The 27396-nt window shown below is 34.2% G+C and overlaps 1 protein-coding gene across 2 annotated transcripts in view; it reads right to left on the minus strand.

Moving 5' to 3' along the window:
• The window catches only part of PCDH7 (protocadherin 7), a 473803-nt gene that overhangs the window by 252665 nt on the left and 193742 nt on the right, over positions 1 to 27396 (minus strand). Inside the window, exon 2 of one of the 2 annotated variants that reach the window (XM_004375119.1) lies at positions 4918 to 5110. In XM_004375119.1, the coding sequence (XP_004375176.1) occupies positions 4918 to 5110 (193 nt within the window). Of the gene's footprint in view, positions 1 to 4893; positions 5111 to 27396 lie in introns of both variants that reach the window. The other variant, XM_004375118.1, reaches the window with a different exon arrangement.

Here is a 27396-nt window from a genome sequence, read left to right on the forward strand (position 1 = left end):
CTTTAGAAAGATGAAAAAGACAACCTCGCTACACAGCTCGCCCTAAATGAAAACAGTAGGAGAGTCAAAAGCAACTAGATAACAGTGACTTACAGGAAATCTGCTTAAAAATTGAGTAGGTGGGAGAAAATTAAGGAGGAAGTCTTTTATTACCCATGCAGAAAATATGAATTTAGTCTCCATTCTCATTGCCATTGTCAATAAAAACAACAACAACAAAAAAGATGACTTATTCCTAAGGATATTTTAAACATTCTGTCATTTATTCCTGAAAGGAATGTGGAAAGTCCAATTCAGATATAAAATGGGTTCCTGATGGACCATCATGTGTTTTAACTCTCAAGGAGAATGTACTCTAAGTCATTTTACTGCTTAAAGCACGTGGAGTGAGGAGATGAGGGATTCAAAATGAGTACAAGAAACACAACAAGAATTGAGCCTACATTTTATAACTCTGGCAATGAAAGGAAGTTCAGAAGTGGGGAATTAAAAAACATTAACATGTAAAGTCAAAATTATTTATTAAAGATATGAGAAAATCAAAAGACATAAAATTAATTAGGAATTTAGAGTGGCCAACTTTCTGACCTCATTAAACATTTTAAGAGCTGCTTTATTGCTTAACTTTTATTTTCTATTTTGACTTATTTCTATGTTGTTCTGTTAGTAAAAGATTATTTAGAGGAAAATATTTATTGTCTTCTCACTTGTTCCACTCTTAATCTGACCAAAGTTTACATTCTCAACAGGGAAATAAATGTGCTTATTTTATTGTGAACTATCTTAATTATAATTAATGTTTTTGAAGGGCATTGATCTCAGGGCCAGATCAGATCTACAGATGGTTGTCGCACAGTGTGATTTGAGGGAGACTCCAAAGCTATCTCCTACACTGGCCTGCTGTGGTGCCAACCTTTCTACCCACCTGGCCAGAAATCACACCATTTGACTCAGTTCGACTCTTTTATTTATGTAATAAATGCATTAACTACTAGGAGAAGGCACATATGTTATGTGGGTTGAGAAGAAGGCCCTAGAATAACTTCTGCCCTGCCCACATTAAGACACGTCATCAAATTAACTCGCCATCTCACTAACAGACACAAAAGTTTCTTTTCTGGAGAGCAAAAGAGAGAAGAAAGATCAATGTAAACAGAGAAATTGCAGATTGTTGGATATGGGTAAGACTTAACAGTTAATTTATCTAACTGCCTTGCAGATGATCAGAAGCAAACCCAGAAAGAATAAGTGACCTATTCAATGTCTATGGCAAAGCTGGGATTAGAGGCCATACGGGTTGTTGTCTACACCAGAGCTCATTACTCTCCATATATGATTAAGGCATACATAGCCAAGGATACACTGGCCTTGAAAAGATGAGTCAGAGGGGGCTTTGGAAAGAATAAATGAAACATGGCATGAAGTCAGGGGCCAACATATATACAGTGAGACCTAAAGAGACTGTTAAATCCCACTCCAGGAGCTCTGAAGACTACTTTATAATCATGATAAGGGCAAGCTCTTGCATAGTCCATATTTGCCCTCAATGTGATGATGCTTTTAAACCTATATTTGGTCTTACTCAAATTCTCAATATAGTAGGCTCCAATTATTTTACCATTTTCATCATCAAATATTTCATCATTACCCAAGTTCCCAGCATGAATTTTATACTATAAAAACTTTATGCTACAAAATTTATTTTAATGAAACAATAATTAACCAATTTCTCAATCTTCTCAATCAAAGGATCAGCCTGAAATAATTACCATAATGTTGATAATAATAAATTAAAGACAAAGAAAAATATGTTAGTCATCTTTGTCATGGGTAAATGCATAATTAATGAAGGTTTTCTTATCTTATTAAAAAAAAAAGTTGTAATCATCTTTCGTATTTTCTAGAGTCCCAAGTGATATAAGCACCCTAGATTTGGAACTATTAAAATGGTGGATCTTACTGCACATTATTAGATTCAGGTTGTATGCAATGGTGAATCTTATTGCACATTATTATATTCAGATTATATGCAACTATGTTTATTCTCTTTACAATATATTCTCTTTCTTAGACTAATAAGAAAATAAATTCTCATTCTTCATTTGACATCAGTGTGGACTGGATTATAGGGTAAAACTTGTTATAATGGACATAATCACACAGGCCCTTTTTGTGAATTTTTGTTTATTTTGCTGAAGCACAGAGGCATATTAAAGCTTTTGTAAAATATAAGCGCATGTCACTGCCTACTTACTTAAATTTTTCTGGGTTTCAGTTTCTCCTTGTAACACCATCTTGGCAACTTTTTATCACTAACTGTCTCAACTTATATTTGATTTGTATCATGACACTAGAATGTTATATGTTATTGCACTGGCAATGATCTTCTAAACTTTACAATGAAAGTTAATGCAAAAAGTTAGTTTTGACTGTATTGTTTCACATAGGTGAAAACTGAAGGTAAATATCTGAGATAATAATAATTAGGAGCTAGGACAGCATCCAAAATGGTATTTTCATGAAAAATCCAAATGAAAATCCAGTACAAATCCTGATTAAAACTTAACCAAGCAAAACACTGCAGATTACCTGAATTCCAATTAAATGTGACAAATGAATACTTGACATGTTTCAATTCCAATGCTATTTATGTCAGAATGAGCCATTAATATTGAAGAAGAAATTACCAGAATTCAAGCAATACAATTGCACTTCACGGCTAGATGAGTAGTCTGAAAACTTGGACCCAATATAACTCTTCCTCAAATGTCAACTGCTACATTTGGATTACCCAAAATGCATCACATCTCCTTCTGTCATTACCTATAGATCAGGGCTAACACAAATCACAGTTAGCAGATGACAAATGGTTATGTAAACCCTGAAATTCAAAAGTGTCAGTCACATACAAAGTTAGGAAAAATCAGTTGCAATATGATAGTCCTTGCTGTTGACAGGACTTCAAACATGGCTATAAAAAGTAACTAAACATCTTCCTTGGGAAATGCTTCTCAGTAAAAATGTTATTCTCTTAACAAGCTCACCTGTTATGTTTTCCAGGATGTGTGTGTTTCCTAAAAAGTAACAGATTTGTGTCTGTTATATCTATGTTTTAATTATTTATCATTTTTTTTTATTTTAAAGGTGTTGAATCCCCATAAACTCACAAAACAACAGAAAACAATATCAAAATATGATTCTAATGCCAATAGTACAAAGTCCTTTCTATTAATGTAACTGGCATCCAAACAACAGACTTAATTATCCATTACGCTGTTTACAGTAATAATAAGCATTTTTAAAATACAAATAAAATTATATAATACCATTAAAAGGTAATCTCAGAGATAAAGATGTCCCTAAATTAATCCTGACTTCCTATGTAACTATGTTATTACAATATTTTAATGTATTTTTATTATTTTGTCCAAATCATTTTAAACATATTTGCCTTAACTAGATATTCATCAGCATTGCAATTCATACCAAAATTCTTATCTCATTTTAAAAATTACTAAAAAAAAAATAAAGTTAATCCTTCAAAACCACATCAAACTTCCATCCATATAAGCACACACCACCATACACACAGATAAGCATGCCTTTATAGCCATAAGGCAAAATGCCATTTAAACTCTGGATAATTAATCAAGACATATATCAATCATCAGACCCTGAGATCATATCTACTCACCCAGATATCAATGTGGACAAAATAATTATTTAACATGATTTAGTCTAGCAATAATTTCACTTGGGTTAAGTTATGATATACTACCTTCTAATGATAGACTTTAATATTCATAGGTAAACTTCAAGAAAAAAAAAAGACTTTGAATTTCTCCTGATTAATATGTTCTACTTGCAAATCATCACTACAGAAACTGGTATATGACCAAAAAATAAAGTTAGAATGCCTTATTTCACCTGGGGGTTGGGACAGTGAAAGATTTCAAATCCATCCCTAGTTTTCACTAAAGATGAAAAGGGTGTGATTTTGTTCCCTTTCACATATAACCATACTTCGTTTTATATTTGAAATAATAATGAAGTTAGTAAGAACTTTATCATTCCATTATTTGAGATCAACCTATTCCTCGGAAACTAATAATAATAATAATAAACGAGCTGTCTTTGGGAATATAAACAAATACGGAAAGTTTTATAAGTGCCGTTTGCAATCTAATTTATAACTTAAAGGAAAATGTATATAAAGCTAATTGGTAATTATGAGAATCGCCTCACAACATAATAAGAATATAGAGTAATATGATTTGCTTTCCTTCCATCCCCTTGCACGAAAATGAGAAAAACCTTATACAGTACATAAATTACAGAAGGGAGTTCTCACAGTATTTACAGTCAACTCTGGAGAATAAGGAACTAATGTTTCCCTTCTTGGACTCCATTTCAGCTATTCCTCAAAAAGAGTGGTTTAAAAATGGCTTTCTAAAGACTTAGGGGCAGAAAAATTTGAGCAAGGTGCTTTATTGCCATTTCCTTTCACTGACACTGAGCAACTGCAATTGAAGAAATGGTCGCATGACAAAAATGAATAGAAGAAAACAATAACACATGCCCTTTCTCAGTTGCTATTGTTTAGGAATTGTGCACTAATTTAACTTCTTTCACAGCAGTTACTACTCTGATTTATTTGTAAGCAAGTTTATTTCTGACGAGTTGTTTTAAAACGATGGTGCAAGTTTAACAAATTTTATTTGTATAGTTATGTTCCTTTATTTGGCATTTCTGTATTTTAGCAAATCTTTATTATTTAAAATAAAATAGTTTTAGTGTCAGCTATTTTATTTTGGTTTTACACTGACCTTCGTGAGTCTACTTATTATGGCTCTCTAGCGTGATTATGTGTGTGGATGTTGTGTTTGCCCCTACCATTTTCCATATGCTCTGCCTCACCAACACTGCCATCCGGCGTGGTCCTTTCATAGTTGTCCTCTGGGAGTGGAAGGGCACCCAGTCTTGGCCCTGATGAACTCTTACTGCTTGGTGTTTCTGACTCCTCCAGCCCGCTGTCATAGCAACTCTGCAGTGACCCCTGATGTGGGTCCTGAGGCTGACTCACAACAGAAAACGTCACTCTACGAAATGGCTGTAAAAGAAAAGATTCTGAATGTCACTAAGATGTAAGATTGTAAATTATCTTATTTAAAAAAAAAATACATGAATTACATACAGTAAAGGTCTACTGACAACTCATTCAACGCAAAATGGTTAGATATGTTGAAATCTATTTGGTTAACTATGTATTCTCTGAGGCAATGCCTAGAGCTTATATTTTATCATGGGGAAACTGAAGATTCTCTTTCTGAAACAGAGATAAGAAAACAGCAATTTCACTGAAAGACATATTTAAATCTGATACGTTAGTTCCACATATTCAACTTTTTTCTACTCTGTAGTCTTCAAATATCAAAGATACCTTTCATAAGTAGGTTGTCTAAAAAAAAAGCAAGGGTCAGTGATTTGGGAAGACAATAAATATTGAACTAATCCTTTGAAAGAAGCTTCCATTTGTAAATACTTTGTACATTTAATATAATACTTTATAATTAAGTTTTCTGACAGGAAACTTAAGATATTAAGGATAGAGCTAATAAGCAGGAAATTGATACATTACTAGGAAATCAGAATTATTTATTATTTCATTCCTATAAAAATACTTTATATAAACTTTGAAATTACAAGGGTAGTATTGAAATAATAGATAAAAAGTCCCTTAAGAAAAGGATAGTATATTCAGTATTGAATATACCATGTACTGCCAAAAGAATGAACAAATCTTTCGTGGAAGAAGTAAGACCAGAATGCTCCTTAGAAGGAAGGATGATGAGACTACGTCTCACATACTTTGGACATGTTGCCAGGAGGAATCTGTCCTTGGAGAAGGACATCACACTTGGTAAAGTAGAGGGTCATCAAAAAAGAGGAAAGTGCTCAACAAGATAGACTGATACAGTGGCTGCAACAATGGGCTTAAGCATAATGATTGTGAGGATGGCGGCAGGACGGGAGAGTTGTTTCATTCCATTGCACGTAGAGTCGCTATGAGTCGGAACCAACTCAGTGGTACCTAACAACAACAATCCAGGAATGGAAAATAAACTAAAAAGTTTAATTGTATGGGCTTATTATAACCAGTTACTATGCAGGAGAAAGATGTGGCAGTCTGCTTCTGTAAAGACTTATAGTCTTGGAAACAAGACTAGGTGGTTCTACTCTGTCCTGTAAGGTCTCTATGAGTCGGAATTGACTCAAGGGCAGTGGGTTTGGTATTTTGATTTTTTTTATTATGACTGTTATGGTTTATTTAAAAAATAAATAAATAAAACTATGTACAGTCTTTAATTTGTATTTTTAAAGCACTATAAATCTTTATCCATTAAGTCCACAGTTTACTATGCTACTGATGTTGGCTGGTCTGATGATTTACTACACTATATGGAATTTGTAGATTATCTTAACTATGAGACAAAATGGAAAATTTTTAGGCTCATTAACAGAACAGACTAATGCCATGCATCAGTATACACTTACACATGTTAATTATACATGCTGTTATAATTTGGAAATATATTACAAAAAAGTCCTGTAAAATTAGAAGTTTCTGTCTGAGATTACTTTTGGCAATTGTTGTATCCATTAAGCTCTTGCATGAATTCAAAATTGGCATATGTGTGCACATTTTTAAACCATAAATCAGACTTTTTTTCCAATAAAGTATAAAATTAATGTTGCCACAAGTAATAAGAAAGGTAAGAAAATTTTTTTTGAAAATTTGAATGCTACTGGTGCAAATCATAAATCCTAATTGGGACCAGTAGGGTTTCAAAACGAGTTATTAATGGGAAAACTGAGAAGAGTTGTGGCATTTCCCCAAATTTATAAATTGTCTTTGCTAAAGGCAAGCACATCTCCACAAATATTCCCTTTATTTTAAAAGCAAGATGAAATAAAGGGAAGACAGAATATTATCCATTACTGGTATTTCTAACCCAGTAGCTCAGCATCCATACATTTATTTGGAGTGTACAGTCTTTCCAAAATTTTTTTTCTCATTCTAGTTAAAAATCAAGCTCTTAGAACTTCTTAATCTAAAAGTAAAGGCCAAATATTTAAACCACATATTTCTCTTTATAATGTCTTACTGAATTTTGGACTGCTGTATTTAAAAGCAATTATTTAAAAAAATCTAGTATAAAGAGCATACAAGTCATGGGCTAAAATTTACCAGCAATAACCTCTCTAGACACCTTATTTTCATTTCACTAATAATTCCCATAGTTCTTTACAGTAATATGACTATGATATTTTACCTAACATTTAAATAAATGCAGAAATCAATTTTCATTTGCTATTTTTTAATCTTATGTGTGCATATTTTCTTTTTATACTGTTTCTATTTATCACTCCCATCTGATTGCAAATTATCTGTGATTTGCTTAATGTCTTTGGTCTCACCTCAAAATTGAGACCACTGACGGTCTCCTAAACCCACTTCTCTCTGCACGTAGGAGATCCTCAGCCAATAATACTGAATAATGAAATTCTAATTACAATGTTGAATTCTTGGAAGGAACACCCACAGTCCTGCAGATGTATTATTGCTTTAAGACACAGCAATAGTTAAAAATAATCATAGAGAAACAGAGAGGAGGATTAAATACTGTTCTTAACTGTGTTTTATTGACTATCGAGTCTTTCCAAATCAGTTTTTACTAACATAGTAATTTCAAAATGAATACAGAAATACATAAATTATACTAATAAATAGACAAAAGAGAAGATAAATAAGATATTCATAAGAAATGGTACTCCATTTTGCTATAAAAATAGAAAACAAACTGACATTTGGGTGGAGGTGGTAATCTTAGAATCTGAACTTAAATGCTCGTTCCACCAAAAATAATGATAGGATAGCAGAGAGACAGGTGATAGGCTATGTTTGTAAAGAAAAATGCAGAAAACAGAATAATAATTTTTCTATAAAGTAGTATATAACAACTGCCATGAATCTATGCATTTTATTTTCTTGATTTCCTAGTCTATTTTGATTGTGAATATCTTAACTCCATATAATATTTTAGATTGCATATGACATTTAACGGTAGAGGAAAAAAACTGTACTTTTAAAATACTATCTATTTATATATTAACAAATACATTCATCAATGTTTTCCTTTTTGTTAAAATATTAAATAATAAAGTAATGTCTGAATGAAAGAAAAATTATTCTCCATAAAATTCCAAAATAAAGAGTATCATAAAATGGATCATAAAACACCCCCATCTAGCATTTTAATCCACCTTTAAAAATATTCCATTAGATTTCTACAATATAATATCAGCATTATAACATTATCTTTTAAACTCTTTTGATAATTTTAAATAAAGACAATTATTGTGGCAAAGTATTTAAGTTGGTCATGTAAAGCAAATTACTACTGAATCCTAAATTCTGAAGAAATATCCGTGTGACTCAAAAGTTAAGCTTTAATCCCAGTATAAACATTTATAGATATTGATAGAGATACAGGGAGAAAGAGGTAACAGACAGGTATTTGCACACCATTGTACTTCATTGGGTTGGATCTATGGAGAAGATGATTAGGTTTTGTAGAAGAGGTCATGACCCACAATTCATGATAATTCATATTATTTATACATTCCAGAAAGATTGACTAAAGCAGACAGGTAAAACAATGTATCTCAACTGTGTGAAAGAGAATGAATCTGAATTATAGACTTGCCTGTTATTCTGTTAATTACCAAAACTCTGAAATAGATTAGTTTAATTGGTCATTCTTAAACCTAAATACACTTTGGAATCACCTCAAAGACTTTGGGGAGAAAAAATGAAATGTCAATGTCAGACCCCAACTTAAATCAAATGAATCAAATTCAGGCAAGGCCTAGACATGAGTAGTTTTTAAAATCTCCCCAGGTGATTAAGTGACAGTGGGGAAGAACATATGTAAAAAGGTTGAAGAGAGCTAACTGCTCCAGCTGTATCCCTAAGTATTCGTAACAGTTTCCAGGGAGAGTTGGTAGAAAAGTGGTTCCATTTTGAGACTCAAAAGTATGGACAGAAAGACTTTTAGTGACCTGAAGCATCTGGGCTTTGTATTTTTCTGTCTAGGGTGATAAATTATTACATGCCCTCCAAATGCATACTGGTCTAAGAGAGGAGAAAGCAAAAGAGCTTGAGGAAGAATGTCAGCCATCCAGCTCTTTGAAAGTGTGAAGTGCTAGGAAATAGAAGACATAATACAGGAAAGAAGTCTCCAAGAAATGTATTCTAAAGATTGAGGGTTGGGTATGTGTGAGAATTATAAACAAAAATGGTATTTAGGCAAATAAACAATCTAATTAAATCTATGAGGTTGAAGGTGTGATCTGACAATTCCTTGTAAAACAAGAGGAAGAAGAAAGGTTGAAAGCAGAGAATTATGCTAAGAAGGGGTGCACTATCAAGAAACATTTGCCTAGCGAGAGGTAAGGCTGACAGGAGGCTTTGGCAGTGAGAATGAACAGTCAAACCATTACAAAGCAATGCAGTGTAGTAGACCAGATTTATTCATTAATTCACTGTATCTACATTTAGCTTGTATCCATTATGTTCTGGGGCTTCGAGGATTTTCCAGGTATAACAACAATGGTTCTATACATAAAATAAACTCAAAATATTACTGGTATATAAAAACAGACAAAATACCAAGTGATCAGATTTCCAATAAAATAGAAGTATGAAGAAGGAGCTGTGAAACTTGTTTGGCGATTTAGGGCAGGCATTGCAAAGGAGAGGGTTTGTGGGTTGAGATGTCTGCAAAACAAGTTTGATAGATAACCCATTCTTGAGAGCCGAATATAGATTCCACATTTGGAGGCCAGCAGCAAAGGATAAAAAAGGGGGGGGAAGCAGTAAATCCAAGTCACTTTTGCAACTCAGAAGCAAGGAAGTAGATCATTTCCAGAAAGAAAGAAAAACCTTTGTGATCAAAAGTATCAGAGACACGAAGAAGACTGTTGACTACCATATCTACCATATCACCATTGCATTCATCTGTTAGGTCACTGTTGCTGTAAAATCTCTAAACTCCAGTGAAAAACTCTGAGAGCTTAGATCAAAGAAAGTAAAGAATTGAGTGTCCTGAAACATATAAAAAACTGGAGAAAGAAGAGATATACTACTAATTTTAAAAGTCTAACAAAAGAGAGAAATAGAGTAGAAGGCAAAAGAAAACGGTCTGTGTGAAGATTTTATTTATGAATTCATTTATATTTTTGGTCTTTCTTCATCCTTATTGCTTTCAAGATAAGGCAAGAGCTATGGACACTCATAGAAGAAGGTTTGCTTCAAGAAAAACATGGAAGATACAAGCAGAAAACGGAGCCCTATAACATGCGGGGTCGCTACAAGTCAGCAGGAAACTCTGGTGGCGTAGCGGTTAAGTGCTACGGCTACTAACCAAAAGGTAAGTAGTTCAAATCCACTAGGCGCTCCTTGGAAACTCTATGGGGCAGATATACTCTGCCCTATAGGGTCGCTATGAGTCAGAATCGACTCCACGGCAATAGGTTACAGGTTACGGGTCAGAATCTAGTCGACAGAAACGAAGTTTCATTTGGTTTGATAACATAATGTGTAGCCCTGGTGGCACAGTGGTTAAGAGATCAGCTGCTAACCAAAAGGTCAGAAGTTTGAATCCAGCCACCGCTCCTGGGAAACCCTATGAGACAGTTCTGCCCCATCCTACGGGGTTGCTATGAGTCGGAGTAGACTTGATGGCAACGGGTTTGATTTTAGTATAATGTGGGAGGGGAATGAAGAAAGATCAGGGAAAACAGGTAAACTTACCAGAATGAAGAGAGAAATGAAATTCAAATTAAGATTACAAAGGCAAAGTAAAACATGTTGAGAAATGGTATGTATGCTATGTGTGTGTGTTTAATAAGAAAAAAAAATAACGTTAGAAATAACAGAAAAAGAAAAGGATTATTTTCCAAGCAACCCTATAGATTCTCTATGTGACCTCAGATAAGCTAGTTGACCTCTGGTTCTTGTGCCTTAGGCTCAGGGTATGTATCATGGAGATAATAATACCTGCCTGACTTAAATTCTCTGGGAATTAATAAGATCGTTTATGAAAAAGAGCCTTAAGCTCCCTCAAAGACATATACTATGAAAGGTATTATACCTCAGGCCACAGCTATATAACTAGAACTATCTCCCATTATGCTTTAGGATTGTTTTTAAAGAAAAAAAAATGGAGCTGGTCTAGTAATTCACCAAGTTCCTAAATAGGATTTTTCAAATCCATGTGAAATTTCACACATAATTGTATCATTAATGTACTAAGTTTTTATTATTATAAATGCAAGTTATTTGTAAACCAAACACGTATATACAAGAACACCCACGTTTTTCAAAAGCCGTTTTGAGTCCAACAATTTATTTTATTATGAAAATGTCTATATTTCAATTATTTTAAAATATTTATCATTTTCTTTGTCCCTATTAGGACACACCTGAGATTTTCACATGAGGAAAACACACCACTCTTGGGCCTACCCAGATATCATAGAGGTCATTGTACAGGTAGTTAAGAGCTCAGCTGTTAACCAGAAGGTTGACAGTTGAAATCCACCAGTTGCTCCTTGGAAATCCTATGGGGCAGTTCTACTCTGTTTCCCACAGGGTTGCTATGAGTCAGAATGCCTCAATGGCAACGAGTTTTTGCACATAAATAGAAAGGCAAACTCCAGATGTGCAATTCCTGGGCGGTGGATGTAACTTCATTCATCCAGTTGATGGAAACACATTAGAGTCCAGACTGGTTTAAAATACCGTAAACGTGATACCAGGATATGCCACTCTTATGTAATTTTGTTTACTTATTTTCTGGAATTCTAGAAGTCATATCAGGAGTGGGCAATGGTGTTAACATTCTGTGGTTGTTTTCATGTTGTGGGGGGCACTGGTGATAGCCATATCTTCCCACCCAACCCTCCTCATTGGAAATGCTGGTGAGCCCAAGGTGAAGGATGTGTGACTGTCATGATCATTTCCATATACAATTAACCTGAGACTTAAAAGGATAAATGATGTAAATGAGGATTTATTAAGTTGGCTGCTGTGGGGTGTGCAATGAAACATGTTCAGGAAATTCATATTGCTCAGTAATGCTTTTGATATATTTTGTTTGTTTGCTTTTCTGGAGAATGTGAACAGACGCTAAAACTGGTATACCAGTGAACGTGGGACCAAGAGAAACACAGCCTGCCTAGAGGTGGAGAGGAGTTAGAAGGATTTGGACTACAGAAACAGGGCTTGTGTTCTAATGCTACTGTTACAAAAGAAGCCATTATCAAGGGAAAATGTGGTGAATCTTTGATTCAATGTTTATTTATTTTTTAAATAGCATTGCCATGATTGATAATATAAATTACCTAACGGTGAACCTAAGCCTAGGCAGTCTGCCAGGTTTAGAAGTAAAATAGGAAGTTCTCACAAGCTCTACTTTAACTCGAATACAGACTAGAAGCCGCGTCCTATCCTGCACTCACTCTGAGAGTTCAAGGATGATTAATTCCACACACGTCAAATTCATTAGAGGAATGCAGTCATTTTCTAAAACGTACTTTTTTTTAAATATCTAGAAAGCTGAAATCAAATTATACCATAAGTATGATAACTGCTTTATTTTTATTTCATCTATGCAGATTCATTTTAAGTTTTTTAAATTACATTTTAGAGAACCATAGAACCATGCCTCTTCTTCAAGTACTAATATAATAAAATGTGCCAGTTATAATCTGCACATTTGAGGAAATAGATTTTGAAATGAACATTAATATGCTATTCTGTTTTCAGAATACCATCATTACCAAATATGAATAACATTTCCAGGTGCTATCTATTAAAAATTCTTTGTCACGAAATCCATCTATAGTTTCTGAGAAAGGCAAGGGAGAACAAATGCATATTCACAAATACATGAATAATAATAAAACCTATATTTTTATTCGGTTTTAATTGTTAGGTTGACTAAAGGGTAGCCATCACAACATAAAAACAATTATTATATCCCATAATCAGACACACTTAAGAATATTTACCTTCCATCTACATTAGCAAAATATTCTAAGTTACAACCTACAGAAGAAAAATGGATTACTCTCTTTGACAGGGCTGTGGTCAATTTTAGAAAAGGGGAAAAAAACAGACCTGAGGAATGGCATTATATAAAGTACTTAAAATAAAGGAGAAAATATAGCATCGGAGTAAGAGTGCAGATACTTTCCCCTTGGAATCCATTTCTTACAACCTACTGACACTGCCTTTATGAGGATTTTATTTGCAAGAGGATAGGACCCTAAGGATGCCATCTATAGGAAAGAACCTCAGGTTAAATCTCTTTCCCCATTGAATACTGCTCTGTGTCTTACAGAAAACTTTATTGGGAACTCTAAATCTGCACCTTCCTTTTTAGCTTCAGTAAATTCTCCATAAATTGTCTCCTTATCTGGAACTCACATACAGCTGTCTCAGTCACATCAATTATTTCTGAATAGGCTGAAAAGTCTTTTTTATTTTTTCCAATTCACTTAGTTATGTCCATCAAACAGACTTCTAATGACTCTCTTTGTTAGTCGAAAAGCACTGAAACAATAATGGAGCAGAACACTGCAGTATTATAAGGAACACTACATTTTATTTTTAAAGAGGAACTCTCTAAGACAGTGGAATCTTTCCTTGCACATGACCAGGCACTTAATTAATCTGCAAACATTCTCAACCAGTGTTAGTGGTTGTTGAACAAAACATATCTAGGATTCCAGAGCACATGTGCTACAATATATCTGGCAGAACCTTCAAACGAACTTTAATTAGGTTTTAAAATCATTTAGGGGCAGCTTTCTTTGCTAACATCTCAAGATACCTCTATACTTCAAACTGCCTTTCTTTCTTTGAAGTCAAAGCAGACGAAAGGCCATTAAAAAGAAACATGTTGAGACATTTGGATCAGTTAATTAAAACACTCATTTGGGGAAGAAGAAGTTAAATAACTATATTCACTTATTTCAGCCTGCATGCAATTACATATTTGACATTACTGTCTCAATATGTACTTCAGAGACTAGGCATGCAGGTGATACTTCATGCCAGTATCCCATAGTGACTCAAATATGAAATGAAATTTAACATTTACATAAGAAATATATTTTAAATATCTATTATGCAGCATGTATTCTGACAAATGGTGAAAAATAATTGAAATTTACGTATTATTTTATACTGTTGAAGGTTCTTCCGCACACATTATATCAGTCTGTCTTTATAACAACCTTAAACAGGTTAGGGATTGTTATCCTTCCTATTTTGCCAGTAAAGTTATATAGAGAAATTAAATGACTTGAACAGGATGAATTCCCATAGTTAGTGCTCAGAGGAGCTAGAAAACCTAGTGATCTTTTCAAGTAGATATTGTGACCTATATTCAATGGGGGGAGTATACATATAATTGGAGCCCTGGTGGCATAATGGTTAAGAGTTCAGCTGCTAACCAAAAGGTCAGCAGTTCAAATCCACCAGCTGTTTCTTGGAATCTCTACGGGGCAGTTCTATTCTGTCCTACAGAGTTGCTTTAAGTCAGAATAGACTCTATGGCAGTGGGTGGTATATATTCTCACTAGTAAAATGAAGACAAATTTATCATATCTACCACATTGAGTTGCTAGAAGATTTAAATGAGATATTTATTTCACGCACAGCACCATGCCTTTCACATATTCGGCCTTCAATGAATGTTGTTATGAATATGTACTGGAAACCATCGAATGGTCACAGGATGAGAGTTTTTATAAGCCACTGCCTTCTGGGACCTGTTAGATCCTTGTACTGCTTAGCAAAGCAACTCAAGGTTATTAAAATGTATGGGAAAATCTCACCATGGTTTCCAAACAGCACTTAGAATTTCTATTTCGTAGCTCATAAAATGTTTTTCACGTCTGTATTGTGTGGGTGAAAGATGGCTTGGGATTCGGGGTCAGAAAGTACTGTAATCAAATCCTAACAATACCTCATTTACTGTATGACTTCAAGAAAATCACTTCACCTGTTGGAATCTCTGTTTCTTTTTCTGTAAATTGAAAAAACAATTCTGGTAATTGGAGCAATAGCACCAAGCTTAAAGAATCCTTATAAGTATTAGAAATAGTGTGCATGTAAATCACTTAATATGAAGCCTGGTACAATAATACACACTCACAAAATATCTGCTAAATAAATAAACAGTGGTTTAAAGTAACCTTTCTTGCCTCTTGCCCATATTTACGACTGGTTTTTCTTTTTCTTTTTTTCATATATACTACAGGAGGGCAGGAAATTGGTACCCTGGGTTTCACCATTACCAAGTGATTTGATAACAATCTGGCTTTTTACCAGGCATTTATTTTTTTCTTAAGATCTAAATTTAATCCTTGGCACATGATATTTTAGGTGATACTGACAAAATATTGTAAGCTTATTATTCCTACATTTTTCCTACATCATACTAAAGGATCGTGGCCTAGTTTCTAATCTCTTTATACCCTCTAATTAATCTGTATCACCCTGACATTGGGCACTTCTGCTTTCATTTCTTTTGTTTTTCTCCATTGCAGTTTTTAATCTATGCAATCCATAGCAGACCCTTCCATCAGGTTGCTCATTTATTTAGCTCCCTTTCTGGAGGATTCTGTAAATCCAAGAATGTTTCTTATTTATGCACAGTTGCTGAGAGGTCCACAGATTGGTCTTTGGTTTGGATCTCTATTTAATCCTTTTTTCCTTGCACTAGAATCCCCTACAATGTGACTTCTTTTTAAATCTCCAAGGTTGTAATCACTGCTATTGTTTAATTCTCTGGAATTCAAAATTCAGGATTTTATATAACAGCACTTTTCTGTTAAATCAAATTCTTGGAAAATGTAATTGCTATCACACTCAATAGATCTCATTATTAGAACACTTATTAATCCTTCTGTTGTATTAATATTTTCTACGTTATTGAAAACTTTTCAAGCAGATTGTAGAGTCCTTGTAAGCAGAGTTTATTATACCTATTTCAATGACAGTGCCTTGAAAGTAGGTAATATTCAATTGCTTTTTATTAATATGTTGTAATATTTCTTGTCCTTTTTGGAAGTGATTCTGAATTGGGGAATACGGATATTTGGATGCAAGTACTGGCTCTGATATTAAGTGTGAAATGTAAGGCAATAACTCATCTTTCAGCTTTAGTATCTTCAATTTTAAAATGAGAGGCTGTAGCAGATTCCTTCTGGTTTCTAAATTCTCTGAAACTGTAAAAGGATATGTATTGGAATAGTGAATAAATGATTGAAATAGATTATTTATAGATGGTAAACTTTGTTCAGTAATTATGAAAGTCCTTAGTATACTTCATGAACTTGAAAATATTAATGCATTTTGGATAGTAAGCAGTGACTCATCAAAAAAGATCATAAACAATACACATGATAATCAAACTGTTAGTCAATTACCTTAATAAAAAGCTAGAAAGATGGTATGGTTCCCACAGGTTTAACATCTTTTTGAAAAAAGTAAAGACATTCTCAAAGAACAGCTCTGTGAAACAGGCTTGTCTAAATCTTATCTATCCTTTATAATCACCTCTTCTGTGATTTCTTTCCTTGACTCAACTACATAACAATGCTGATTTTCTACTATGTGCTAGAGGCTGTGAGATCTCATCCATCTCTTAAATATATGGTTCTAACAGCAAAGATTAGCAAGGGTGATAGAAAATAGAATGATAGAAGTATGCTGGGCTATGATTGGATTTCACCTCTGAATTCATTGGAGACCTTACATAGTCACTTGTAAAATTTTATGTTTACACACACACAGAGACAGGAAGACAGAGGGAGTACTAGTTAGGAGAAAAAAATAAATAAATATATATAGAGAGAGATAGACAGGCAACTAATGAGAAAAAAAAAAAAGACTATTTTCGCAGTGACGTTTATCCAACAAAGACTTATTAAGTACTTGCATTGTGCCTACTACTATGCTGAAAACTACATGCTACTAATTCAGGCTTTGAACTCAGTTGGACAAACTATGGATTAATCATGCAAAAGTGCTCATGGAATACAAGCAAAGGTTTCTTTCTATTTCTTTTTTTCTTCTGTCATGATAGTCATCAAAAGCTCAGTTCACATACCACTGATTTGCTGCGCATGACTACCCTACACACACATTGAATTCCAGCAGCAGCTGAATGAGGTCGATTAAACCTATGTCGGAAATTACACAGTTGGAGTTATCCTGCGACAGTTGAAGGGAGCAATGCTGAAGAACCAAGTGGAACTCCAGTCGGACTGCCCAGGTTTCCAACTACTAAAACATTAGCAATGAGCAAATAAACAAAAACAAGGGTAAAAAAGTATACTTGAAAAAGCTGTCTCCTAAAATACACAGAAGCCCAGACAGGGGCCGGCTTCACGAACATTTGAATCGATTCCCCCATACTGAAATGAATGAAAATAAAACGTGCATTTTAGAAACCACTCAAACAGGTACTCCAGATTGTTTTCTCTGTCTCTCTCTCTCTCTCTTTTTATTTTATTTTATTTTTTTTTACTTTTTCTATCTTAGTCATTCCATCCACACTTCACCAGGTGAAGTCTGTTGAGGAAACTACATACATTTAAAATCCTTGGATTTTCATATTCTGTGGAATGGAGATTTGTGTCCTTAAATAGCTTTCCTTGTCTGAATGGATTAAAATATCTGACAGGAATCAAGATAGACAAATGGAGTAAACCACTGAAGTATTACTTAGGCATTTAATTTCTAAACCAAGTTGAAACCTGACTTTTGAGCCAGAATCTTCTGCCACACAGGTGAACCCCATTTCCTCTGCCATCCCTGTGACTCACAAGTATTATCTTACTTATCTACACTTCGTTAAATATAAGCTGTTAAAGTCAAGGAAACGGATTCTCCCCTAGAACCTCCAGAATGAATGCTGCCCTGCTAACGCCTTGATTTCAGCCCCGTGAAACACATTGCGTATTTCTGACCTCAAGAACTGTAAAATAACAAATCTGTGTTGTTTTAAGGCACAAAATGCATGGTAATTTGTTATAGCAGCAATAAGAAACTAATACATTAAGTCATGTAGAGTGTAGAGGAAAGAAGGAAGTGGGGCAGTTTGGTTAAGGCTTCACATTTATAAAAGACATCATAGTCATCCTTCAATTCTGAACTGGTGTTCCATTGCTGGACCACCCCACCTACTGGAATTGTCATCCAAACAACTGTACTCATATAAAACACTCAAACATATTTTTGCATATTTTTTGTTAAAAGTGTTAGTTTTGTAAGTATAAAATACGAAAATAATCTTTATAACCTTATTTTGGCATTTGTTATTATTTTAATACAGTGACAATAATCATAACAACAACAACCCAAAAACACCCACAAAAACAAAAAATAAGTAGACCAGGTTTTTGAGATGCCCTTTAGGGGAAAACCACTTCAAATTGCATCTCAGTGCTCTCTACTGGATAACTAATAAGGTATTTGAAGAAATCTGTGGACTTTCCGATCAGGAAATCAGCATTTCTTCTCCTGACATCGACTATAAATTGAACAATTTCAGGCCACTGACTTAACCCTTCTGAGCCTCAATTCATCTTCTGTAAATATTAATGTTAAGCTCTCAACTTCAAAAATGAAATGAAGTCCCAATAAGACTTTATAAGTGAAAAAGATTTTACACTGTAGTTTTCTATGAATATAATGGTGATCATTTCTTCCTTTCAGGCTTGAGTCCATGGGCCAAAGATTTGTAGGGAGCTAGTACAAGCATCAAAAAAAAAAAAAAAAAAAAAATCCGTGAACTTAAAGAAAATGAATTCTTCTCTACACACTAACATGAAAAATAAGAAAAAAGAAACTGATAATGCCTGTCTTTATTTATAAGAATAATCTACTCCACACTGAGGAAGTTCATAAACCCTAATTGGTGCCTAACTAGAGTTACCGCATTTGTAGATACCGTCCCTTGCTCACTTCCTTTTTTCTCATGTCGCTTTGTTTTATACTTATTAGTAGAGACACTTTTGGGGAGGATGAATTCTCTGATTAAAAACTTGAGCTTTTTAGGGGAAAGAAATAATATAAGTTCATTACATGATTAATAAGCAAGCACCCTAGCATTCCATGGATTCTTTAGGAAAATGAGGATACTCACAACCTGAGACTAACACAACGACCAAAAAATAGTTATTTTACAATAAGGCCTGTAGTCAGAAACACCTGTAGCTATGGAATTTAAACTTAATCCATAATTTGAGAATATAATCTGTACTATCCAATACTTTCCATATATTATTTCAATATTAAATACCACCAAAACAAAACAAGCAAACAATCAAAGTCTGTTGCTATCCAGTTGATTCCAACTCATGGCTCCCCAATGTGTTACAGAGTAGAACTGCTGTATAAGGTTCCTTGGCGGTAATCCCCAGGGAAGGAGACTGCCAGGCCTTTTTTCTGTGACCCTGCTGGGTGGGTTTGGACAGCCAACTTTTAGGTTAGCAGCCATGGAAAACCACTGTGCAACCCAGGGACCTCTTTTAAATGCCACAAGAGTAACTTATTTCATTTACCATCTCCTTGAGAAAAAATGATTGAATTCTTAAGCTTATAAAAAAAGCGATATTTTTAATCATGAGGGCAAAACAAATAAGTCTATGCTGCAATAGAAGGACAAGTGTATTTTATTACTACCACTGTTTGGCTTTCTAAGCCTGTTTACATCCATATTTGTAAGAGATATGGGGAGCCATATCTAAAATAAAATATTTTTATTCTTTTACTTTTTACCTATGACTTTTTAATTTTGTCTTTGATCTTCCCCCTGCCACATGTTTATGTAATTGCCATTTTCTACACATTACTTCGCCAGTATCTTCATTTTCGTTTTCAAAATGCTGACATTATACCATTTTGACACCCGTAGTTTGTTAAATGTAAGCCCATTAAAATATTCAACTTACTGGTGCTTCTTTCACTTGAGATATATATATATATATATACACATACATATATATACCATGAATTAAAAATAACATTAATATCAAACCATGTAATTAAGTTATTTCTTTTATTTTAGAGGAAACAAGATAGTCTTGGCATGCTTTTATAAAAAAAAATGTTTAACTTCAGTTTTTAATGACAACTTCTTATATCTTATATTGGCAGATCATGAAGTAACTAGGAATGGCATTTATTGCTGTCACTCAGTTTGACGGAGGACCCTAAAGTATAAAACATAGAGCTACATCACTGAGCAAGACACTTACATATTGCAGCCACTGATTAATAGAAAGAGAAACCTTTCCAGGGGGTGATTTGCAATTGGTAGAAGACATTTCCCAAAATGTACTGAAAGACAGTAACTTCCTTAATGATATAGTTGATAAAGTGTCTGTACTTAAAATGCACAACAATATTCCCTAACATTCATTGATCACTTACTATGTGTCTATTCAAAGCTTTATTTAATTATCACAATAACACTATAGGATAGTTACTCCTCTTACTATGTATTTTACAGAAGAGAAAACTAAGGCTCATAGAGTTATCCTGTCCAAGGTGACACAGCTGTTAAATAATCCACAGGTTGATTCTTACTCACGAAGAAATACCATGTCCTTGATTGAACTGTAAGCAGTTGATAAATAGACACTGAGATTTCTGTGTATACTGATAAAGGCACTGGTATAACTAAACTGCATTTTAGCACAAACCACCTTATTGAAAAGAAAAAGATGGTAGAACCTGGACTACACAAGAAAAGTAGTCTGCAAGAGAAAAAAAAGCAATTATTTTAGCCACCTCTGATAAGGTTTTCATGGGTTTCTTAGGCTGAAAAATTAGACATGCAGACTTGAATTCCACCAAATATTATCTGTAGCTTGTATTAAATTTATGTCAATTGTAAAGAAAAAGATATATAATTCTCCTTCAATCATTTGGGCTTAATCATTTATAGCAAAGTCCAATAAACCTTCCTGCCTTGTTTTATACAAGTCAGCTGTTCTAGACTCTAGCTGCACATTTGAATTACCAAGGAAACAAACAATATTGATTCTTGGGCTACATCCCAAAATTATTTTGGGATAGGGCTGAGTATATGTGTCAGCAAGGTTGAAAAACCACTGTGTTCCTAAAATAAGAGGGGAATCATACTGATGTTATTCTGCTTTGGCTTCCGGAAAGCTCAGCGCTCAGTCACCGTACAATTATAAGCCTAAATTGGTAGGTGTATTTGCTTATTCCTCTCTATGTGATTTTTGAAGTACTATTTATATTTTAATATCCTTACTTTAAATGTATTTTATTGTAAAACATTTCAAATTCTTTATGAAGCAGGTAGACTATATTTTGAAAAAGATTGCAAAAAAAAACTCAAAATGAGTATTCCTTTTCATTCACTTTTTCTACCTGGGGAAAATAGTTTCAGGTGTTATTTTTAAAAAAGCTATAAGACATTCTAGAGAAAGTAATTTGTAACTTAATTTGAGCCAAACTTGGGAGTTCATTTAGAAACAGAATGACTAATAGAGCATTGTGTATTAGTGTGGGAATAATTAATATTACATAAAAACAAAAAAATCCATCTTCATGAAGTTATCTAACATTTATCATGAGACATATAATACCTATTATTCTTAATGAGTTAGCAATTAGTCTTGTACAACTGAAGTCCCTGAGTGGTGAAAATGGTTAATGTGCTTGGCTGCTAACCAAAAAAAGCTGAAGGTTCAAGTCTACCCAGAGGCACCTTGGAAGAAAGGCCTTGCTTCTGAAAAACCAGCCACTGAAAACCCTGTGGAGCACAGTTCTACTCTAATACACATGGGGTCTCCACGAGTCTGAATTGACTGGACAACAGCTGGTAGTGGTCTTGTACAACTGGTGATAGTTCTCTTCTTCATCATCATGTTAACAACTATAAGTGCTATTCCTGGCTTCATATCTATTAGGTCAAAAGTCATTGCTTGCTTTAAGATTAGGAAAACCCTAGATACGAAGCTATCAGTAAGCAGCATTATGAAGCATTCCTAAAACTGTGGCTTTACCACCTCCTACTTCTTTCAGCCTTGGATCTTTTCATTTTCCACTTTCCCTCTCTCCCAAGTCATCTCCCAAGTTATTGGAAATAACTCAAGTCATTCTGCTGACATATTGTATCAAAGCCATTTGGGAAAATTAACCCTTACTCTGTACTGATTTCAGTGCTTCATTCATGAATTGGTGGAAATCATGGTAATATTAACCATAGTATTCATGTATTAGTCTTCTAGCTGATGTGTTACTTAACTCAGATAACAGTGTCTTCACCTAATTAAGATGTTTGGTGCTTTAAGAAAATTTTTCATGAGTGGTCTCAATTTCCAGAGTTGTATATGTGAGGGTTGAGAAAATTTTGATGGAGGAAGGAGACTGCACTCCTTAAATCACAAGTATTTCACCTAGTCTTCCTTCAACTGAAAAAGGTCTGAACTTGGAGATGATATCCAAGCTTTCCAACTTCAATAGCAATTCAAAAATATTTCTCCAGTCCGTACTTTGCTCACACTGTTTGCTTTGAATTCTAGTTTTAATCACTCACTGGCTCTATGAAATACAGCAACTTAATTATTTCTAAATGTAATCTAAACCTCAGTTTCTAACAAAAGGAAAAAATGGGAGTACTTACATCTGTGGATAGCTAAGAGGTTTAACCCTTTGGGGACCCAATTATTTTCTGCTTTGAATTTTTTGTTGATACCATGTGTTGTCATTAATGAAAGCATGCTGAATCATTGAGTGTGTCTGAATTTTTGGTAGGTAGCATGGATTTTTTTTCTTTTCTTGCTCCTTCCCACAAGCCTACCTAAGTGTTTAGTGGTACACATGAAGTATCACTAATTATACTGCAGAGTTCCCACCAGTGTCTATTGGTATATATGTGTGACAAATAACAATTTTCAAAATTTCTATTTTTCCTACGAGAAATTCAGACACCTTATACAATACCCTGTAAAAATAGTACCTTGCAGCATACCCTCGTTTCTTCAGTTTCAAACAGTTATAAAGGCCACTGATAAATGCCAGAGGCTGAAAATTTCATGGTCACTATCACTGTGAGTTGGAATCGACTCAACAGCAATAGGTTTTTAATATGTACTGCCAGGCATGAAGGGTTTAAGTTAAATACTCATGTGAGTCCCAATCTTTGTGTACATGGCAATCATTTGTGAACCTGTTCAATACTCAGAAAAATGAACATGGCCATTTTGATGCATACCAAATTTTGAGTCACTGATACAAATAATGTAAAACACTGAGCACATTACATATTTTATTACAGTTACTATAATTTGTTGTATTGTGGTGACTTGTATGTTGCTCTGATGCAGGAACCTATGCCAGCAGAGTCACCTATGGACAGCAAATATCAGCAGGGTCACCTATGGATAGATTTCAGCAGAGCTTCCAGACTAAGACAGACTAGGAAGAAAGGTCTTGCAATCTACTTCTAAAAATTAGCCCATGAAAACCTTATGGATCACAAAAACATTGTCTTCCTTGCTTTGGACAGGTCATCAGGAGGGATCAATCGCTAGAGGAGGACATCATGTTTCGTGAAGTAGAGGGCCAGCGAGGGTACGGAAGCCTTGATTAGATGGAGTTGCACAGTAGCACAATGATGGACTTGAACACGCTGGCAATTGTGAGGATGATGTAAGACCAGGCAACACTTCATTCTGTGGTACATGAGGTCGCCATGAGTCAGAGTTGACTCATTGGCAGCTAACAACAACAACAATTATCAACATTGTTATTGTTATGGCTAACAATGAGATGTTCCTTATAACAGGCCATAAAGTGGGAGTCAAGACCACCCCTTATCAGGAAGTTTAGTTATGGCAAGACCCAACACTAAGGATTATATCTAGTCACTACCCCTTGTCCAACATACACACTCACACACAAAAAAAAAACATGGATGTAGTTACAAGTTGGTGAAAGATGGGCAGGGTGTTAGTGCCATAGTCATGTGGGTTCCAGTGTAGAAAAACATTGGCCAAAGTTACAGAGAGAGATTTCAAACAGTGGAGTCAACAGCAGAGGGAAGTCCAAAGGAGGATGTCTTTGAATTTACCAGATGACTAGGCCTAGTCCCTCTCAGTCAGGCTACTGCTACCCGTTGGCTGACAGCCTTAACTGAAACCTGCAACAGACGATACAAATTCTACCTCAGATAGGGCAGGCTCAGATGGAATTAACCTTGAAGAATGGACCCACTTCTTGTACTACAGCTGTAAGGAACCAGAGATGATAAAGACATGGGGGATTAGGCAGGGAGTGATTATTTAAACAGATATAAAAATAAAAAATAAATATGCACATAATATACATGTCAGTAAAGTCAAATGAGAGCAATTTTATCCTTTAAGGTCTAGAACACTAAAATATCTCCAAAGGCCTCTCATAAATAAACTTAGCTGTGCTCCAAAACAGTGGGACAGGGATGTCTTAGAATTTGTAGTGTTCTAGAAAATCATTCTCAAAACCCTAGGGTAGTGGCTTTAAAAGTTTGTTCTGTTTTTTAATCACAACTAAAGTAAGAAATAAATTTTGCATCCCTATCCTGTGCACATGCATACATACACCTATATACATACATATGTGAGTATAAATGAAAGAAAAAAAAACTACATAAAACAATCTTTTCCTTTACTACATATAGTGTATTTTGATATTGTTTTATTGTATGTCATTCCATTTCATTCCATTCCATTCTGTTCTCTTCTTTGATTTAAAAGTGCTGAATGTTTAGGAAGCTTTGAGTTTCTGTTTATGATGATTAATAATTTGGCAATGGATATTGGTGATGGTTGCACAGCATGATTGAGATAACTGGTCTCAGTGAATTGTATATATGAAAAATGTTGAACTGGCAATGTTGTATTAGCTATATTTCTACAACAATTTAAAAAATGCTGAATAAGACCCACTGAATTGATTTCATGACTCATTAATGAGTTTCAGTCATAATTTGGAAAAAAAAAAAAGGGGCATTTGTTACAAATGGAGATTTCAGCCCCATTTCCATCCCCAAGATATGGATTTAGTAGTTCTGTGGTAGGGGTCAGGAGAGTGCATTTTAAAAGCATTCCAGGCAATTCTGATCCCTAGAAATACTGTAACCTACAGAGGTAAAAATGACATTCGGGTATCACTGATCTCACCTTCCTTCGAGGTCTTTCATCTTCCCGTTCCTGTATGCTCCTCCTCTACTGCAAACCAAGACTGCAGAGGACCGTAAACAGGACTCAGTTCCATGCCTGGCACCATATTTAACTGATGAATAAATAGAGTCATTAGAGGGCAGGAGCCCTGGTGGTGCAGTGGTTAAGGCTTTGGCTGCTAGCCAAAAGGTCGGCAGTTTGAATTCACCAGTTGCTTCTTGGAAGCCCTATGGGGTAGTTCTACTCTGCCCTATAGGGTTGCTATGAGTCGGAATCAACTCAATGACAATGGGTCTTGAAGAGGGCAAGTGCCAGGCATGAATTTAAAATCTCCTTTAGATTTCACTGCTTCTTAAATTCCTTTACATTTTATACAGCTATTATAGTTCAAGTCAACAACAATGACAAAAAAAAAAAAAAAGTAAAGAGAAACTTCTCAAATCCAATTTATGGTTTAGCGCATACAGAGTTTTTACTCCTGAGGCTACTTTGATGGTTAGAATATAGGAACATGTTAAACCAGTTGGATTGAAATCTACTTTTAATGTATATTTATCTTACCACAAATTGGAAACATTAATCTCTCAATTTTCTTATTAGGGTTAAACTACAAATGTACCTTTTTGGGGAAGAAGACAACATATCCAGTGTACTCTGGAGTTAACAACAGTAAAGACAATCATTACAGGCTGAGGGTTGATTATATTCCCTTTATTGCCAAAGAAGCATATACATTGTGCCAATTGCTAACATTTGAAATTATTCCTTAAATAAAAGTAGAATCAATGTTCCTATATACAGTTCCCATGGTATCACTTCAGAAAAGTAAATGCAATCCATTTAATATTTGTGCACAATAACTACATATATATTTTGGAGACATAAACTGTTTTATGTATTTTAATTAGGTCAGCTTACTTGATTATTTTTATTCATTATCAAGAACAAAATTATTAACTCACATAGCTTCTGTTCTAGAATTTAGGAATTATAGAACTTTATCCCTCTTTTAAAGTTTATAACCAAACGAACAGTTATCCAACTGGTATTTAAATCAAACATCTTTGCCTGACTTTAATTAAAACATTGTTATTAATAAATTATTTTCTATTAATAATTAAAGGAGACCATTATGTAGCTAAAGAAACATTTTATATTGGGAATTCCCTTAATACAACCTTTAAAAAGTCCACAAATACTTTGACATGAATATAGAAAATATTTGAATTTATCAAACTACTTGTTTAGGATTTAGTAGGCTGTAACACTTACTAAAGGTTGGTTGAATGAACGCAGTAACATAGGAAAGAATGACTTTTAAATATCTGCTCTTTAAGACCTTCAAATATTTGCATTATTTCTGAAAAATAGGAGTTTATGAAGTAATTTAGTGGTGTAGGCAGGGGGCAAAACAGAAGTGGGAAGTGTTTGGCTAACATTTCAAAGGAATACTGGTATTTATGTACGTACAAAGATACATGCAAATTGCAAGCAAGTCATGTGTTTTTATTTTAAAATGTAGTGTATGAAGTAAGCATAATGACAATTAGCTATTAGTACAAGATACAGTAAATATTATGAAGAAATAAAACTTTATTTAAAATTAGACTTTTCACTTAGTTATTAAAATTTTCCACAAAATAATCTAAATTAATGAAGTTTTGCTGTATTACTCATCTTCTGTAAGACTAGAAAGGGAAAAAATAATTTTCTCCTCTAGTGATAAAGTTTATAGTACATATTTAAAGTACAAGGTATTTTGCAACATTTATAAACAGAGTTTTGTTATTTTTATCATCATAGTGGATAAGAGTTTAAGAAATAAAACATTTAAGAAATAAGCAACTCTCAGCATTTGAGTATCTGTCCAAATCAACAAAAGAAATTAAGCCGCATTGGAATGAATGAAAAAATTTCAACAAATAGTCTTTTTATATTTTGTGTCCAATCTCACAGCAAGAATTTAGTGCCTGTTCACACCCACAGAACTCAAATATAAATTAAACGTTTTCTATATATAACAAAATTATCTGCCCAAGATGCAAATATAAC

The sequence above is a fragment of the Trichechus manatus genome, unplaced genomic scaffold (assembly GCF_000243295.1).
Source record: "Trichechus manatus latirostris isolate Lorelei unplaced genomic scaffold, TriManLat1.0 scaffold00034, whole genome shotgun sequence".
Taxonomy (NCBI): Eukaryota; Metazoa; Chordata; class Mammalia; order Sirenia; family Trichechidae; genus Trichechus; species Trichechus manatus.